General features: G+C 44.1%; 2 protein-coding genes across 2 annotated transcripts; one reads left to right on the forward strand and one right to left on the reverse strand.

Moving 5' to 3' along the window:
* Window positions 1-928: 928 nt before the first annotated feature.
* LOC109871208 (immunoglobulin superfamily member 3-like) lies at window positions 929-10,432 on the reverse strand (the record flags this gene model as incomplete). The annotated part of the gene is given in 11 exon segments (XM_031806035.1): window positions 929-1,090; window positions 1,260-1,622; window positions 1,757-1,992; window positions 1,994-2,144; window positions 2,234-2,545; window positions 3,036-3,370; window positions 8,143-8,167; window positions 8,170-8,311; window positions 8,660-9,178; window positions 9,281-9,660; window positions 10,399-10,432. Coding segments are annotated over 11 exon segments (2,652 nt in total), but the record flags the coding sequence as incomplete, so codon positions are not given.
* Window positions 10,433-11,754: 1,322 nt separating this feature from the next.
* Window positions 11,755-20,171, forward strand: klhl6 (kelch-like family member 6). Its single transcript, XM_020461958.2, has 8 exons — window positions 11,755-12,230; window positions 12,336-12,501; window positions 13,366-13,617; window positions 13,732-13,929; window positions 14,044-14,281; window positions 15,961-16,163; window positions 16,317-16,530; window positions 16,656-20,171. Exons 1-8 carry the CDS (start codon window positions 11,962-11,964, stop codon window positions 16,952-16,954), a joined length of 1,839 nt encoding a protein of 612 aa, XP_020317547.1. The 5' UTR covers window positions 11,755-11,961; the 3' UTR covers window positions 16,955-20,171.
* Window positions 20,172-20,678: the final 507 nt, after the last annotated feature.

The raw sequence follows: 20,678 nt of genomic DNA on the forward strand, positions 1-20,678 counted from the left end.
TGTCACATCTGCTCCTGCAACACCCTCTACTGCTCATCCTGTGTCTCCTTGACCCGCCGCCACTCCCCCAGTTCTCTCTCCCTCTCCCTCTCTCTCTCTCTGTGTGTGTGTGTGTGTGTGTCTGTGTGATTGTGTGGGCGGAGACAGGTGTGCTGGAGTCAGAGCTGACCCCCTCCAGCTGCAACCTGTTCCATAATCAAGACCTCTACAAATACACAGTCCTGCCACTTCCATACTGCCAGATCGTAATCTCTGCTCATTCCGCCTGCTCTGACTCTGGTCCCTGGCTCCAGTTCAACGTCTCGTCACCCTGCTACTCTGTTCTGGATTCCCCACTCTACTACTTCCTTGGATGCCCTCCGGACCTGCTTACCCTGTCTCAACCCCTGTCGCTCCAGCCTCCGCACCTGGTTTCCTGCAAACCACCTGAGCTTCCCCTGGTCTGCACTCCATCTTCCTCATGTTTAAATACATTCCTTGGTTACTTCATCCCAGTCCTCTCGTCTGAGTCTGCTCTTGGGTTCTCCTGTTCCACTCTGTGTAAAATTGTCCATTACCCCCTAAAACCAGCTCTGGACGGTTTACATCAAAATCAAATGTTGTTTCTGCCTTGATCTTCTTCTCTCAAAGGAGTGCCAATGTACATTTCAAGTTCTAATTCTGCGTAAAGGAAGTAAATGTAAATCCTTTTGTGTTAACAAGTAAAAATCTGCTTGGAATTAAAAATCAATCACATAAAAATGAAAAAAGTTTGAATGCTGCTCAGCTCTCCCTTATCTCCTTTCCTATTCTCTCACTTCCCCATCTTATCATCCTTCCCCATCTCACATCCTCTCCTTTTCTCCCCTCATTTCTTCTCCTCTCTTATGTGCTCCTCCTATTTCCTTAGCTCTTCTCATCCTCTCTCTATCTCCCTCCTCACCTCTCCTCTGTTCTCATTCTTCTGGGCATGGCTTCAGTGGGTTTTCCTCCACCCACAGAGAGTTGGCTTGTTTCTTGTTTCCAGCTGAACCCCGCCTCTTCAGCTTGATTGACAGCATCATGATGACAATTGCCAGGATACAGACAAGAGGGATGAAGATGAGTATAACTAATCCAGTGGGGAATCAGACAGCAACTCAGACTCAAGTTCTGGAGAGGGAGAGAACAGAGGAAGGTAAGAAAAAAAAACACATTGTGATTCAGTTGCATTTGTATAGTCCGACATCATGGACATCATACAGTGAGGTTGGCTCTGCCTGATTGGTTGGAGGCGCTACATTCCCAGTTGCCGTCATGACTGTACTTGTACTGATGCACATGGCACTGGTAAACTCCACTGTCATCCTGACGAGCTCCCTGTAGACCCAGCAGAAAGGTACGATGAGTGTTCCTGGAGAAGATCAGCCTCCCTTTCTGGGCCTGGAGCCCTTGGTTGTCATCTGGGTATTTCAGGGTGCCATCATGGCCTAGAATCACCAGGGGAACCCTGTGAGAGGAGGAGGAGCCATGCCTCATGTAGTACCAGGTGAGTGCGTAGAGAGAGGCAGGGTCACCTGAGGTCAAAGTGCAGGTCAGCTCCACCCGCTTCCCCTCTCTGACCTCCATGTCCAGATCTGTCTTGTTAACACTGAGGTCACTCACTGGGAGAGAAAGAGAGAGACTCAAGACAGAGAAACTGCAAATTAGCACAACAAGATACTCTATAGATCTGATATACATTGCATGTTCTTCTACCGATGCAGTATTTTGTTGCCTTGTCATCAGGATAATTCACCCGTCTCTTGTAGGCGGAGTTCCATAGCTGCAGAAGAGGACATGAGCTTGTACCATACGCTGTGAGGATCCTGTAGCCACTCCTCCCCCACACAGTAGTACCTCCCCCTGTCCCAGCTATGGGCTTGTCGGATGGTTAGTTCGAAGCTCCACCTCTCACGTGTTCTCATACTGATTCGCTGTTCTGTGCCTAATTCCGCCCCTAGTGTTATCACTGCATCGTGGTCTGAGCTGAGTCTGGTTCCCCACCCCCTTCTTCTGGGCCAACCAGGTGACAGCGAAGCGGGATGAGTTAGAAGTTGCCTTGACAACGGAGCATTCCGTCTGTATGACTGCGTTGATGCTCTGATCCAGAGGGGAGGGGCTAGAGGACAGGGTAAGTACACCCTCTGGAAGAGAGAGAGTGAGAGATAAAGAAAGTGTGATGGAGGCTGAGACCCTAACCCCAGGTTGACCTGTAACCTTTGACCTTACCTACCTGGAGTCTGGACCAACACAGCCAGCAGGTTGGAGTTCTGCGGATTCCTGTGTCTCCCTTGCAGGAACACTGAGATCACACACTGATAGCACCCTGCCTCCCTGCCACTTGCTCTGATGATGCGGAGGATGTGATGCACCTCCCCCTTGCTGGTGGTCACCCTCAACTGGTAGTTACTCTGGTCGCCGCGCCACATGGTGTCACCGGTGTGCAACAGTGTCAGGATGTTGTCCGGGGCCGACCCCCCCTCGCGCTGCAGGCTCCACGTCACAGTGATCGGGAGGGAGGGCCCTCGAACCCGACACACACCAGCTCCACCTCAAACCCCCCTGTCACCTCAATACCGCAACTCTTCAGGTCCACCCTTATCAGAGACTCTGCAGCCACTCTACTAGTGGCTGTAAGGGCAAGGAGATTCAATCGAATCCATCTGACATGTGAGACAACAGTGGTCAGCCATAAAGTTATTGATTTCTACATAGATAATGTGGGAGCTGAAAGCTTACCTCATGCTACATGTCTCAGTTAATATACCAACACTGTCTCCAATAACTTGAAGAATTAATCTGTGCTGAGTTAAATTAAATATTCATGGAAATCAATGAGGCAAACAAATGAGGCAAACAAATGTTTAGTTTTCACTTTTCTGTTATGTTTGACCACCAGGGTGACACTCTCTCTCTCTCTCTCTCTCTCTCTCTCTCTCTCTCTCTCTCTCTCTCTCTCTCTCTCTCTCTCGCTCTCTCTCTCTCTCTCTCTCTCTCTCTCTCTCTCTCTCTCTCTCTCTCTCTCACACACACACACACACACACACACACAGTGCTCTTACCCACGGGACGGACCTCCACGATGCAGTCTTGTGATTGGCTGCTGGTTTTCTTGGCATTACCATTGGTTTCCTTGGTCCACTCGGATACAGTGCACTGATAGGCTCCTGCGTCAGAGGGCTTAACCTCACTCAGCTCTAGGGTGAATGTGTCTGCTGTGGGACGTATGGTATGAACGTTTCGCTGCCCCAACTCTGCCCCCGGTTTCATCACACCCATCCGGCTTAGGTTGGTGACATTACTGAAGGTGCCCATTGTCGTGGAGGCTGATCTGTAATTCCAGGTGACGGTGAGCTGACCCTTGACCCCGCTCACTCCGCTCACTCACTCCCTTCGTCAACGATCACCTTCTGGTTCTCCATGGCAACGGCCAAACCTCTCTCTGAGAACAGAAAAAAGAAGGTGCTGAGTGTGAGAAGTGTTTGTGTGGTACATGTGTAATAACAGAGGTCAGAGTCAGGTCAATGCACAAACTAAAGTTATTGAGGATATTGAGGTTCTGTTGTTGCTTGATGTAGCAGCCATTTGGGAAGCTGATGAAACACCTACAGCATTACATTGGGTGCATTTATAGTGTATCGGTTTTGTCAAGTCGCCTTTCAAAGTCAAAATGTGTTGCATTATGGGGATAAAACTTCTCCCACCTGTTCCTACATGTCGACTGCTTGAACTTCACAAAAACCATGTGATCAGTTGACTGCAAGTTTCTGCAGCTGCTCTTAACCAACTGCATACTGTACACAGCCCATCCTGTACACAGCCCATCTGTAAACAGCACACCCAACTACCTCATCCCCATATTGTTATTTTTTTGTTGTTGCTCTTTTGCACCCCAGCACAGCATCATCTTTACATCTATCACTCCAGTGTTAATGCTAAATTGTAATTATTTAGCCTCTATGGCCTATTTATTCTTACTATATTTGTTCACACTGTACATAGATTTTTTCTATTGTGTTATTGACTGTACGCTTGTTTATTCCATGTGTAACTCTGTGTTGTTGTATGTGTCGCACTGCTTTGCTCTATCTTGGCCAGGTCACAGTTGTAACTGAGAACTTGTTCTCAACTGGTCTACCTGTTTTAACCAGGTAGGCCAGTTGAGTACAAGTTCTCATTTTTAACTGCGACCTGGCCAAGATAAAGCAAAGCAGTGCGACAAAAACAACAACACAGAGTTACACATGGAGTAAACAATAACACAGAGTTACACATGGAATAAACAACAACACAGAGTTACACATGGAGTAAACAATAACACAGAGTTACACATGGAATAAACAACAACACAGAGTTACACATGGAATAAACAATAACACAGAGTTACACATGGAATAAACAACAACACAGAGTTACACATGGAATAAACAATAACACAGAGTTACACATGGAATAAACAATAACACAGAGTTACACATGGAATAAACAATAACACAGAGTTACACATGGAGTAAACAATAACACAGAGTTACACATGGAATAAACAATAACACAGAGTTACACATGGAGTAAACAATAACACAGAGTTACACATGGAATAAACAATAACACAGAGTTACACATGGAATAAACAACAACACAGAGTTACACATGGAATAAACAATAACACAGAGTTACACATGGAATAAACAACAACACAGAGTTACACATGGAATAAACAATAACACAGAGTTACACATGGAATAAACAACAACACAGAGTTACACATGGAATAAACAACAACACAGAGTTACACATGGAATAAACAATAACACAGAGTTACACATGGAGTAAACAACAACACAGAGTTACACATGGAATAAACAATAACACAGAGTTACACATGGAATAAACAATAACACAGAGTTACACATGGAATAAACAATAACACAGAGTTACACATGGAATAAACAATAACACAGAGTTACACATGGAATAAACAACAACACAGAGTTACACATGGAATAAACAACAACACAGAGTTACACATGGAATAAACAATAACACAGAGTTACACATGGAATAAACAACAACACAGAGTTACACATGGAATAAACAACAACACAGAGTTACACATGGAATAAACAACAACACAGAGTTACACATGGAATAAACAACAACACAGAGTTACACATGGAGTAAACAATAACACAGAGTTACACATGGAATAAACAATAACACAGAGTTACACATGGAATAAACAACAACACAGAGTTACACATGGAATAAACAACAACACAGAGTTACACATGGAATAAACAACAACACAGAGTTACACATGGAATAAACAACAACACAGAGTTACACATGGAATAAACAACAACACAGAGTTACACATGGAATAAACAACAACACAGAGTTACACATGGAATAAACAACAACACAGAGTTACACATGGAATAAACAATAACACAGAGTTACACATGGAATAAACAACAACACAGAGTTACACATGGAATAAACAACAACACAGAGTTACACATGGAATAAACAATAACACAGAGTTACACATGGAATAAACAACAACACAGAGTTACACATGGAATAAACAACAACACAGAGTTACACATGGAATAAACAATAACACAGAGTTACACATGGAGTAAACAACAACACAGAGTTACACATGGAATAAACAATAACACAGAGTTACACATGGAATAAACAATAACACAGAGTTACACATGGAATAAACAATAACACAGAGTTACACATGGAATAAACAATAACACAGAGTTACACATGGAATAAACAACAACACAGAGTTACACATGGAATAAACAACAACACAGAGTTACACATGGAATAAACAATAACACAGAGTTACACATGGAATAAACAACAACACAGAGTTACACATGGAATAAACAACAACACAGAGTTACACATGGAATAAACAACAACACAGAGTTACACATGGAATAAACAACAACACAGAGTTACACATGGAGTAAACAATAACACAGAGTTACACATGGAATAAACAATAACACAGAGTTACACATGGAATAAACAACAACACAGAGTTACACATGGAATAAACAACAACACAGAGTTACACATGGAATAAACAACAACACAGAGTTACACATGGAATAAACAACAACACAGAGTTACACATGGAATAAACAACAACACAGAGTTACACATGGAATAAACAACAACACAGAGTTACACATGGAATAAACAACAACACAGAGTTACACATGGAATAAACAATAACACAGAGTTACACATGGAATAAACAACAACACAGAGTTACACATGGAATAAACAACAACACAGAGTTACACATGGAATAAACAATAACACAGAGTTACACATGGAATAAACAACAACACAGAGTTACACATGGAATAAACAACAACACAGAGTTACACATGGAATAAACAACAACACAGAGTTACACATGGAATAAACAACAACACAGAGTTACACATGGAGTAAACAACAACACAGAGTTACACATGGAATAAACAATAACACAGAGTTACACATGGAATAAACAATAACACAGAGTTACACATGGAATAAACAATAACACAGAGTTACACATGGAATAAACAACAACACAGAGTTACACATGGAATAAACAACAACACAGAGTTACACATGGAATAAACAATAACACAGAGTTACACATGGAATAAACAATAACACAGAGTTACACATGGAATAAACAATAACACAGAGTTACACATGGAATAAACAATAACACAGAGTTACACATGGAATAAACAATAACACAGAGTTACACATGGAATAAACAACAACACAGAGTTACACATGGAATAAACAACAACACAGAGTTACACATGGAATAAACAACAACACAGAGTTACACATGGAATAAACAACAACACAGAGTTACACATGGAATAAACAACAACACAGAGTTACACATGGAATAAACAATAACACAGAGTTACACATGGAGTAAACAATAACACAGAGTTACACATGGAATAAACAACAACACAGAGTTACACATGGAATAAACAACAACACAGAGTTACACATGGAATAAACAACAACACAGAGTTACACATGGAGTAAACAATAACACAGAGTTACACATGGAATAAACAATAACACAGAGTTACACATGGAATAAACAACAACACAGAGTTACACATGGAATAAACAACAACACAGAGTTACACATGGAATAAACAATAACACAGAGTTACACATGGAATAAACAACAACACAGAGTTACACATGGAATAAACAACAACACAGAGTTACACATGGAATAAACAACAACACAGAGTTACACATGGAATAAACAACAACACAGAGTTACACATGGAATAAACAACAACACAGAGTTACACATGGAATAAACAAACGTACAGTCAATATAAATAAAGGTGACATAAAATAAATAACAATCCTGCAGCCATCGCCTGCACTGTGGGAGGCTCTATTGTCAACCAATTATTAGAGTGTTTTTGCTGGACCCACACAAACGTTACCAAAGACGTGGCTGGAACTGGAACTAACTTTGCAGCAATTTCATGTATACAGTGGGTATATACAAATGAATGGATATTTGATACCTGTACAGTACAGTTTGTCAGTGTGTGATACGGAGGCTCTAAACTGGTTATTTCGACATTGTAGAGAAAAACCTTCATAAACAAAGACAGCTACGTGTGTTCACACCGTCATATTGATCTGAGCCTTGCTGTTTGAAAACCACTACAGTGGATGCATCTCCCCTGTCGACGTCTGTCTGTACTCATCTTCAATAGCTTTACAACTCAAACACACCCTCTAACTCTGACTCAGGGCCTGATGACTCATCTGTAGTTCTGATTTGGATTTGCGTCTTACAAGATTACTCACTTGTAGCTTTGATTCTGATTGGCTTCTTACTAGATTACTCACCTGTAGCTTTGACTCTGATTGGCTTCTTACTAGATTACTCACCTGTAGCTTTGATTCTGCTCAGTGTCAGGTCACTCACCTATAGCTCTGATGGTGATAGGCTCGGTGGTTGACTCCTGGCTGGGTCCCTGTGTGAAGACCCCGTTCCTATCCCTCTCCTGTGACCAGGCCCTGCAGTGGTACACTCCCTAGTCCTGGGTTCTGACGGGCCGCAGGGTAAGCAGGTGTGTCTTCTCCCCGTCCGCACAGCTCTCAGCTCGCCCCCGCTCTCTCTCCCACCGTACTCTGGCCCCACAGACAGGACGCCAGTTGGCCCAATCTGGGCCAGTTCCTGGTTGTCTTTGACCCAGGCCACAGAGAGAAAATGCCCTGCAAGGCCCTAGGCATCCACAATACACTGCACGGCCAGCTCCTCCCCCTCCTGGAGCTGTGCTTTGAGCATGGTCATAAGTACCACCATAGAGCTAGAACCCTGGTCGGGAGCCACCTCTGACAGAGAGAGACAGAATTTCACTCACAACTACTTCTCAGACAGAAAGGAAACTCATCACTCATAATCACCTCTGAGACACAGGAAACCTTAAAACAGAATTTAGTTACAGGAAATCGGACAAAAGCAGGACTGGGCATTCGTGTATAAGTCCTCTTAACCCATAATTCCTCTTAGCCAAGCACAAACACAAAAGCATTGCATGGATGTGTAAACATAATCCAAGGTCCAAGGCTAAGGCTGGGAAGCAAAAAACACACTGAGGTGTTTCTCACCTATGGCTTTGACCTCCCAACGTGGTTGCCTGTGCGTCTTTATGGGAGATGGGTACCAGCTCAGGTCTGGGTCTTGGATCCACTCCTGGGCATGGCAGTAGATCCTCCCTGCATCGGACAGCTCAATCCTGGCCATCTTCAGCCTGTATGTGACCTCCTCCAGCTTGTCCAGACCAATGAACCCTGCCTGGTACCGTCCCTCAAACCCCTGACCCAGACTCACCGTCAAATCACAGTCCAGAGAGATGATGGGGCGGGGCAAGGCCTCTCCGTCTCCTTGGAGATACCAGGTGACGGACAGGTGGGTGTGCTGGAAGGTGTTGCTGGAAGCGAGGCATTGCAGGGTTAGGGCACCCCCCTCTGATAGGCTGAAGGAAGCGGGGCCAGTGTAGGAGGTGGTCAGGGTGTCCTTGATCACTATGGAAACAGGACTTGAGGGATGGATATCAACACTACAGTAGGCAGGGGTTAATGTGATTGTCAGATTAAGTTCAAGTAACCAGAGTTAGTTAAGTAATGGTTTGTGAATTATACAGATATGGCAGACAAAGAAGGTATTGTCATTTAGGCAGTAAAAAATAACATTACCCTTCAATGTGGCATTAGCATTGTACGTCCCGTTATATTCTAACTCTGAGTTTGGGGTGTGGCACTCATACTCGCCCTCGTCCCCCTCCTCCAGACTCTTCCCGTGGAAGAGGACCGAGGTCACTTACCGGCGCTCCAGAGTGATGCCACCGCCCCTGACGCGGACGCCGTACACTGACATGGCATAGTTGTTGTCGTCTGTGCTGATGATCTGGATTTCACGGGTGGGTCTGTTTGGCTTGTAGATGGAGATTCTGAAGTCCTGCCGGGCTGCCGGGTTAGAGAAACCACTCACGTTGCAGGACATGAAGAAAGGGTAGCCAATCACACGATACAGAGGGCCAGACTGCACCTCCACAAGCACCGTAGCCCCGCCTAGATGGAGAACATAAGAAAAAATAGGAAGATGATATTCTCAGACAAGTATTTCTGGCTTCAAATGTTTTTCATGGTTTCAGTCTGCACTGTTCTCCTCTTGTCAATAAACTAAGAAAACTGCATTCATATCGCCAAAGTTATGTCTCAACTGTAGTAGTTTGAGAACAGACACAGCTCCAGCTCAAAGACTAAAACCTGCTGTAGAGGAGGTTTGAATGTGCTGCAAATCAAAATGTGTAATAACTGCTGCAACATTGCCATCTGACAGAAATCATCTTCCAGGGTTGTGTTCAATTAATTGTTTTCATAGCGCCTGTTTGATGAAAGCAGAAACATCATGTGACTCATTCCCAGTAGACGTTAGCTGTTATGCCAAGGCTATTTCATAACATTTCATCAGCAGACCAACCATGTAGAAAACAGGTTTTAGAAACACTGATTTAGAACTGTGGCCATTTCAACAGTCCACCCCATCATCTGATAAAAGGACACTAAAATGCAACTCAACACTTTTCACTTTGCTAATAGTAAAAGAGAACTGACAATCTGCACAAACTTTTGTTTCTTTAATATGCAGATACATTTTTCACAAATTGATACAGGGGACTGTATAAAATGTTACATATTACATTTCTATGTACTTTAATGTGCATAATGTTCTTCTTTATTTTGCAAACTTAAAGGTAACCCTGGGTAGGAGTGGAGGGGTGTGTGTAGACCTGATGGTACTCTTACCCCATTGGATGAGTCCACTCAAGAAGAACAGGAGACTGGTCCTCTACTGGTACTGCTTGACGCAACCCATCCTGCCCCAAATTGACCAACACGCCAGGCCAAACTACACACCAAGCACACAGCTGTATCAACTACACACCAGTAGAAGTTATCTGAAGTCAGACACCTCCGCCTTACCTAAATCTGTCTGTCTGTCAGTCTGTGTGTCTGTAATATGTGGGTTCTTATAATATTGCTTTTTCTTCTTCCTAAAGACAGACTGAGAAGTAGCAAAATATGTGGTTAGAGGGACAACTGAAATGAACAGAACACGCAGGCACTATGGGGACAGATACAATGGAAACACATGCATATTAAACAGGCATACTACCGTAAGTGTGTGTGTGTGTGCATGTCTGTGTGTGTGTGTGTGTGTGTGTGTGTGTGTGTGTGTGTGTGTGTGTGTGTGTGTGTGTGTGCGTGTGTGCGTGTGCGTGTGTGTGTGTGTGTCTGTGTGTGTGTGTGTGTGTGTGTGTGCGTGTGCGTGTGTGTGCGTGTGTGTGTGTGTGTGTGTGCGTGTGTGTGCGTGTGTGTGTGTGTGCACACCTGTGTTCTATATGCCGTCTGCCTCTGAGTCTTATCACAAAGGCTCAGAATAACATTACAGAGAGAAGATGCCTATATCAATCCATTACAGCCCCATTGTAAACCAATCTCAGTATTATTATTGCACCTGTGTCTCAGCATGAAATGATCCAAAACTGTCATCACATCAACATTGATCTGACACTGCCATCTAGTGGAAAACAGGAAAACACATTGTGAGAAAAGGGCATGATGATACGACATACTACGACATGCTATTATAGTTTAGTGAGCTTGGGCTGCATGGCTAAGTAGCGCAGCTGTGTGGACTTTAACTATTACTGCAGCTGCTACTATTCAGACTGCCTCAATGCTGAATGAGACAATAACTTACTTGTTCACAAGGGTCATGAAATGGAAGATTATTACATCTATAATGAAACAGTAAAACCACAGGGGGGATATGGCAAATATACCACGGCCAAGGGTACAACGCAAAGCAGAGTATGTGCATGTGTGTGTGCGTGCGTGCATGCGTGTGTGTGCGTGCATGTGTGTGTGCGTGTATGTGTGTGTGCGAGTGTGTGTGCATGCATGTGTGTGTGTACATGTATGTGTGTGTGCGTTTGTGTGTGCTAGGTAGAGTAAGAGAGTGTAGAGTTGTCCAACTGCCAGTTCTAGGAATTGGCAGTTGAGGAAGGGATCTAGAACAGGAACAATGTTTCATCATGTACCACATAACATCCACCAATCACAAAGCACCAGCACCAGGAACGGGAAGTATTACAGAGGACCTGACAGGAAGAGATGATAAACACACTCACACACACTGTTAAGTTCTGTGTTGTGGTGAATGTGCGTTCAAGGGCTGGTGTGTATTGTCTCCATTCTCTGGGAAAAGTATGCAAAGTTGTGTGTTGAGTGTGTCCCGCAGTATGTGCGTGTCTGCGGAGATAGGAGTTTGTGTTGTGTGTTGTTAATGGGGCTCTCATTGTGAGGATGAGTGACTCGTTGGAGAGGACCACCGACACCCCTCTGCCTGGGCCCTCAGAGAAAACCCCCAGAGAGGGCTCTGACCCTGGGGAAGAGGGTGAAGGGGGTGATGGAAGTGGGATGCGTTGGGAAGATGGAGGCCTGTCTGTGGAGCTTCAGAGGGGGATGGAGACGCTTCGTGTGAGTGGAGAGCTGACCGACGTGACTCTGCGAGTTCAGGAACAGGACTTCCCCTGCCACAGAGCTGTGCTCGCCGCCGCCAGCCACTACTATAGGTACATACACACACACTCTCTTCCATAGCTGTAGAATGACCTCAGATGTTTATTTCACAACTTTGTCAAGCTATAATGCTTAGAGAACATGATGTGTGTGTCCAGGGCGATGTTCTGCAGTGGTCTGAGAGAGAGTCATGAGAAGCAGGTGGAGATTAAAGGGGTGGACAGTGAGACCATGAAGACTCTACTGGACTACACCTATACCAGCCGAGCCACCATCACACACACCAACGTCCAGAGAACACTGGAGGCCGCCAGCCTGTTCCAGGTGAGTCTACTAATGCTAGCGTAACGCTGTGTAAACTTTATATAAATACTGTATAAACACTATTAAAAACTGGGTGGTTCGAGCCCTGAATGCTGATTGCATGACAGCTGTGGTATATCATACCACGGGTATGACGAAACATTTATTTTTGCTGCACTAATTACGTAGGTAACCAGTTTATAATAGCAATAAGGCACCTCGGGGGTTTGTGGTATATGGGCAATGTTTCCCGGCTAAGTATCCAGGTACTCCACATTGAGTCTAACTAAGAACAGCCCTTAGCTGTGGTATATTGGCCATATACCACACCCCCTCTGGCCTTATTGCTTAACTGAAACACCAGAGAAATGCAGCAGAAACAAATCATATTTCAGCCTTTTTCCTTCATCTTTGTCATTTTATCTCTCCTCCTCGTGTCTATCCTCTGTTTCTGTCAACTCATAACACAACCTTAGGGACTTTTAAATAGGTGAGTGTTGAATATGTAAATCCCGGTCTTCCTCCTTTTGGAAATAGTGCATACAGTCACAAACTTCATCATATTTCCTACTTATTTGTCATCAGACAGAAGATGACTCTGAATCAGGTGACAGTTGAGACAGGGAAGTGAAAGTCATTCTTGTTGTTTACTCTCAGGATCTGTTTTCCACTCAGGCCTGAATTAGGCTCACAGCTGGATGACAGGGTGTGTGGGTGTATGTGTGTGTGTGTGCGTGTATGCATGACAGTATGCATGAGAGTGTCGATTGAAGTCAGATAAAAGTGAATTAGATTAAGTTCGATAAAAAATATTGTCTGTCATCTTGATTTCATCTCTTGCCTCTCTGTCTGTCTCCCCTCTCTGTCTCCATCTTCTCTCTCCAGTTTCCTCGTGTAGTGGAGGCCTGTGCAGGGTTCCTGGCTGACTCTCTCCAGCCAGAGAGCTGTGTAGGTGTACTGCGTCTGGCTGAGGCCCATTCATTACCTGCACTGAGAGACAGGGTCCAGGACTACCTGGTTTCAGAGTTCTCCAGAGTGGTTCAGCATGAGGAGTACCTGGAGCTGCCAGTGGGGGCGCTGCAGAGCGCTCTGAAGAGAGACGACCTGGGAGTGACACGGGAGGAGAGTGTGTTTGAGGTGTAGTATACATTTCATTACCTTAAAAAAGCCATCACTTTCTTGCCTTTCACAAGATTTTTCATTTACTTTATGAGGAATGCAAAAATCCATCCAATATTTACTCTACTATAGGCTCTGATGCGCTGGGTGCGAGCAAAGGAGGAGGAGAGATGCCTCCTACTAGCTGGTCTTCTGTCATACGTGCGTCTGCCACTGCTGGAGCCGGCTTACTTCCTGGAAACGGTGGAGGCCGACCAGCTGATTCGCCGCTGTGACGAGGCCTTCACCCTACTGCAGGAGGCCCGCACCTACCACCTGTCAGGCAACGAGGTGTGTGTGTGATCATACTGGTATCCTGTTTGTGTTTATAAATGTTAGTTTTGGGTTGGTGTGTATGTGATTTTTGATGTGTCTCTGTCCGTGTGTGTCTGAGTGTGTGTGTAGGTGGTCACGGAGCGTACCAAGCCTCGTTTACAGCACTACCTATCTGAGGTGTTCATGATCATCGGTGGCTGCACCAAAGAGGAGCGCTTCGTTGCCACTGTGACCTGCCTTGACCCTCTGCGCCGCAGCCGGCTGGAAGTCGCCAAGCTGCCAATCACAGAGATGGAGGAGGAGTCCCACAACCGGAAGTGGGTGGAGTTTGCTTGTGTCACCTTCCGGAATGAAGTGTTCATATCCGGTGAGTGATGCAGCTAGTTTAGTTAAATTCACATCTGAGCATTTGTCCCTGAGAGCATCTTTACTAAGATGGAGCGACGATATTGCTGGAGGCCATTGTGTGGGATGTTTGCACAATCAGCTGTGGTTTCCTGTGTGAGAGTGCTGTATTTATTGGATTTCTGTTCATGGGAGGGGTTAGTACCATAGAGAATGATAGAGGACTCTTCTTTGTATCTGTCCCATTATGGCATCTTTGACCACATAGGAAGCGCCATGGAGGCCATCTCCGTTTTGAAGTCGTCAATTTTCTTCTTCTACTACTTCTATGAGTTGGTAAATGAACTGTAAGGGTGCATACTGTCACCAGGAGTGTGTTGTTTGAACAGGATTAAAGCCAAGTTTGGTTATTTACTGACACCAGCAGTTATGGAATGTTCGCTCACAAATATAATGAATTGGCTGATCCCTCTACTGATGACCTGAATGGAATTATGTGTTATAACCCATAGGTTAAGGAAGTCCCACCCAGTTGATTATTTCAAAATGGTGACGTCCTCAATGGTGCTGCCCATGCTTAAACTGTTTTTGGGGGATCTAGAGTCCTCTATCATTCTCTATGGTTAGCACTCAATGGCTATGTATGATTCCAAAAAGTTGACTACCCCAATCTTGCATCCTCACTTTCTCCTCCTTGTGGATCTGAGAAAAGGGGTAAATGTAAGCAATAGCTCCACTTAGTTTCTGATTCTTTGATATCCATCCAGTCCTATCAGATCTATGAAGGAGACAGAGCAAGCACAATACGGGGTGCTAACTTTTTGGAATAAATCCAGAACAGCTGTGGTATTCCTCATTCACACACCATTGGGATTGTACACAGCCCCATATCCAGAGACAATGAGACATGAATAATTTTAGAATACCAAGGTGCCTTCTTTCCTAAGGCAAGTGCCGCTCTATTTTGTTCCCTCTACTAAGTGAAATGTCACAGACACCTAGGTTAAGTCCTAACATCACGTGGCAGGTGCTTAAACTGAAAAAAGGGCATATGTGTGGATATTTTAGTATATAGTGGTTAGCTAGAGTCTAGACTACCTGTGTTGCTGGTGCCGACTGAGGAAGGGATGGAGTTGGGTCGGAGCGAGGGTCATTGATGCAGCCGCTCCTCTCTGTCTTTCTGCCTCTCTCTGGGGCGTGTATCAACCAAACAGACTGAATATTGATGATGAAGTAAATCAAGTGTTATCAAGTGTTAATCAAATGTTATGCTGCTGTGGCAGTACTGTTGATATTTAAACTATAGCTAGCTACACACACTCTACCGGAGATCGAATCTCAAGCCATGCATGTTTGTATACCGGGCAGGCACAATCTTAGTACAGGGCAGACTGTGAAAAATGTGCAACCTCTGTACTGGCCAGACCAACAGGCTCAACCAACGGACGAGGTAGGGGTGGGGGTTGGCAAACTTGACGGCGTCACGGCGACTTGCGGACAATGGGTTTAGAACAACAATGACAAAACAATGATCCCACTTCCCAAAAGGGGACTTGGCGAGTGAGATGGCAAAGGTTAACATGCCTGCCTAACGTGACTTTTCCCTGCCAAATTCCCCTCCCTTACTTCAACAAACCATGGTTGTTCTTATAGGTCAACTGCTGTTTCTTTTTCACTCTCACTATCATCTTGTTGCTGCAGGAGGAAAAGAGACACAGCACGAGGCGTGGAAGTACAACGGTGCCCTGGACAGGTGGATCCCCATTGAGCCACTGGTGACTGGGCGCTGGAGACACAAGATGGCGGTTCACGGGGGGAAGGTGTATGCCCTGGGGGGGTTCGATGGGACTCAGAGACTCACCAGCGTGGAAGCCTACGACACATTTCACAACCGCTGGACACCGGTCAGTCAGTCTGTCTGTATGTATTATATGGTGTGATCACTCCAGTCATTCTGCATTGGAGCGACTGTCTGATGAGACATGTTGTTACACAAGATATCTGACAAATAGAGTTTCATAAGACACACACATAAACTGCTCTGATACATGTTCCAGGCCCCGCCCCTCCTGTTGGGCGTCAGCTCATTCGCTGCAGCAAGCTTCAATAAGTGGATTTTTGCGATCGGGGGAGGGCCCAACGGGAAGCTGGCCACTGATAGGCTGCAGTGCTGGGAGCCAGGGACTGAGAGCTGGGGCCTGCGGTCGCCCATGCCCATCGAGGCTAAATGTACTAATGCTGTCACCTTCAGAGAACGCATCTATGTAGTTGGTCAGTGGATTAAACCTGTTCTACTCTCAGTTCACCTGTGCAATCATATTGAGTGTGTTTGTGTGTGTGTCCATTTGTGTGTCAGTGTGTGTGTATCTGTTGTAACAATCCTCCCCTCTCCCCAGGCGGTGCCATGCATGCTCTGTACTGCTACTCCCCCCAGTCAGACAGCTGGTCTATGGTGACCCGGCTGGGCGAGAGGGCGAGCTGCGCCATCGCAGCCTGTAACAACAAACTATTCATCACTGGTGGCCGTGACGACAAGAACCAGGTCATCTCCACGGTGATGTGCTGGGACCCAGTCACAACCACAATGACAGAGGAATGTGTGTTACCGCTTGGTGTCTCTCACCACGGAAGCGTCACACTCCACAAGTCCTACACGCACATACACAGGATAGCACCTGCAACCGTGTCGGTGTGACAGAGAGCTGGGACTATGTGTGTGAGAATGAATGTGTGGAGAAAAACATAGGTGGATGAGGAGCATGGACTGTGTGTGGGTGTCGGCTTTTTTACTTATTGTAAGTTGTCTGTGAAATAACTAAATGTAATGCTGAGTTTAGTCTCATAACATTTTTAAAAGTGTAATATCACATACAAACCGGTACCACTAAATACATCTAAAAATGCCATTTGCATGAGTTGACTTTCTATCTGTATTGTGGGAGTGTTCTGTCAGAACACAGAGGCATCTATTCATGTGCTGAATTCACACCCAACCCACGGTTTTCACACCCACATTACCCAGTTATAACCTCTCTGTCTTTCACAGCAGATGTACAGTTTGTGGTTATTATGGTTTCATAACTACCTTGAATCTACGCACTCTTTCTCTTCTCTCACTAACACTTCTCTTTTCCTACTAGCACTGACTTTACTGATATTACTTAATTGAGGAGAAATGTGACAGTGATATGTGGTTTTCTCACCTAGCTATCTTAAAATGAATGTAGGGATCATAAAATGTATTTACCTCATGTAACATTAGACTTGAATTTTCATGCCAATTTTCGTACCAGGGTTACCTGGGAGAAAATGTATTATTATCGGGATGGAACATTTGTAAAATCCAAGGAAAATATTCAACCCTAATATGAACCATGAGGGGCAGGCATAAGTGACACTGGACTAGCACAGACACCACAGTCTTTAAGGTGTCTATAGCAAGGTTTCCATCCAATTGGCAACAGATTTCTATGCAAATATTCTCAAAATTGCACAAAACAAAATATGAGCATGTCATGGTTTCCTTTAAGAACATTTGGCGCCGAACAATGTGACAACGAAGATTTTAATTTACCAGACATTTGAGAAATGTACTGGACATCCATATTCAGATCCGACTTGGCGCAGGCAGCACCATCTATAAATTGGCCAAATGAGCCACATTTAGAACCTAAATGTCCTTAAAAACAGCCTATAAGAAATTACAAAAACACTGTGTCTTGTGTTTAGATGTGTAGCATATGCAAAGCTTTACAGACTATTTTTGTTAGTGTTTTTTATAATACTTTCCTAAAAAAATGATTGTCTACCTCAGGTTCCGCTGTTGAGATTTGAGCACTAAATGCTTCAGGGCATTGCATGAATATACTGCAGACCTATAGACTTAGGTGTCCACTGTATGATATTAATATAAAAGATATAGCCTATATAAAGGAAGAGAAGTTTAGGCCTATCCCCAGAGAGATAGAGAGATAGGAAGAGAAGTTTAGGCCTATCCCCAGAGAGATAGAGAGATAGGAAGAGAAGTTTAGGCCTATCCCCAGAGAGATAGGAAGAGAAGTTTAGGCCTATCCCCAGAGTGATAGAGAGATAGGAAGAGAAGTTTAGGCCTATCCCCAGAGAGATAGAGAGATAGGAAGAGAAGTTTAGGCCTATCCCCAGAGAGATAGAGAGATAGGAAGAGAAGTTTAGGCCTATCCCCAGAGTGATAGAGAGATAGGAAGAGAAGTTTAGGCCTATCCCCAGAGTGATAGAGAGATAGGAAGAGAAGTTTAGGCCTATCCCCAGAATGATAGAGAGATAGGAAGAGAAGTTTAGGCCTATCCCAGAGTGATAGAGAGATAGGAAGAGAAGTTTAGGCCTATCCCCAGAGAGATAGAGAGATAGGAAGAGAAGTTTAGGCCTATCCCCAGAGTGATAGAGAGATAGGAAGAGAAGTTTAGGCCTATCCCCAGAGTGATAGAGAGATAGGAAGAGAAGTTTAGGCCTATCCCCAGAGTGATAGAGAGATAGGAAGAGAAGTTTAGGCCTATCCCCAGAGTGATAGAGAGATAGGAAGAGAAGTTTAGGCCTATCCCCAGAGTGATAGAGAGATAGGAAGAGAAGTTTAGGCCTATCCCCAGAGTGATAGAGAGATAGGAAGAGAAGTTTAGGACTATCCCCAGAGTGATAGAGAGATAGGAAGAGAAGTTTAGGCCTATCCCCAGAGTGATAGAGAGATAGGAAGAGAAGTTTAGGCCTATCCCCAGAGTGATAGAGAGATAGGAAGAGAAGTTTAGGCCTATCCCCAGAGTGATAGAGAGATAGGAAGAGAAGTTTAGGCCTATCCCCAGAATGATAGAGAGATAGGAAGAGACGTTTAGGCCTATCCCCAGAGTGATAGAGAGATAGGAAGAGAAGTTTAGGCCTATCCCCAAAGCGATAGAGAGATAGGAAGAGACGTTTAGGCCTATCCCCAGAGCAATAGAGAGATAGAGATATGGTATTGGCATGTGGCTCTAGCCAACGGCTTGAAGATACATTGCAGGCATAGCCTACTACATGAGATTATTATGGACGAAAGTGCAAGATTCTTTTTTTTGGTCAAACGGCGGCCAAGCATCGATCGTCATGTCACCAGAATAAGACCCTCCACATTTATTGAAAGGAGCATCAACCTCCTCACTGTACACTTTCACCACCCTGTGAAGTTCATCATAACTTATTTCATCTGTAGCCTAATAAACTGCATGCTAATGTGGTGACATTTTTCATCTGACATATTGGGTACTTTACTCACATAAAAAGGTTGGATTGAAAACGGGTTAATGTCAAGACTTTTTGAGGATGCTGGAATAATATTTCAGATGAACTTGTGCAAGCCTACAGGATATTTTTTAAATAGCCTCTTCAGAATAAAACATTATGACTGGTTGTGTTTATGCCACATATAAAAGGTAATACATTTAAAAAGTTAAATTATAAATATTTAGGTTATATTGAAGTGTTAGATTCTAGGTGCGCGAGGAATAGCCACTCGGATTGGAGAGGAGGATGAGCATGTGTTAAGATTTCCTGAATAACTGGGCCTGCCTTGAGCACACTGCATGTGGACACATTAGGACGACTTGGGAGAATGATGATCTGAAACAGACAGCACATTCAGTATCAGAAGAAAAAATACAGCCAGACTTGTCTGCTATTATACTGTAAACTGTTGAGAGTAGACCCAACTGATCCAAATCGAATGAAACATTCAAATCACAGGGCTTTTGAGCCATTATTCAAATGGCATTTTCACTGCAGCCTAGACTAGAATTTTGTACTCACTTGAAAAAGATAATACAATTATTCATTGCATTGTGGTGTTGCAGGCTACTATAGTCTAGGTAGGGTAATTGTCCCTAACCAATATCAATAAAGGAGATTTTCAAGCTGTGTGTTTCATATCTTCACTGTTCTTTCATGCACAATGATGCTCCTGGCATCCGCTGCCTATCAGCTTTACCTATTTGTGCTTGTCGATTCTTATTGAAAATTGATGCAGCTTTGAATGCTTTTATGTGTGGTATGATCGCTAGTTATCCTATTGCAGATCTGGACAAACAATCCACCTATCACTATTGTCACTATGAAGGGTTGATAGAGTGCAGGATAGACGTTAGACTGGTAGACTATGGTGACCCGACATATAGTAAAAGTGATAAAAAACGTAATGCGTAAGGGAAGTACCAAAACACCTTGATATAGGGGAGAAGCACGCAAGCAGATGAGAACATTTTAATAGGATGGAAGAAGTTATATCGTAAAAATGCAAAAGAACAAATGTTAACCAGGGAAAAAGGCACTACTCTCCCTTGTGCTCAATAAAAAGACACACAACCCTCGCAAAAGCAAAAAAATTAGTTTGACAACCGTCCCCTATTTTGGATCCCCTCTCC

Source organism: Oncorhynchus kisutch, linkage group LG26, assembly GCF_002021735.2.
Source record: "Oncorhynchus kisutch isolate 150728-3 linkage group LG26, Okis_V2, whole genome shotgun sequence".
NCBI classification, from domain to species: Eukaryota; Metazoa; Chordata; class Actinopteri; order Salmoniformes; family Salmonidae; genus Oncorhynchus; species Oncorhynchus kisutch.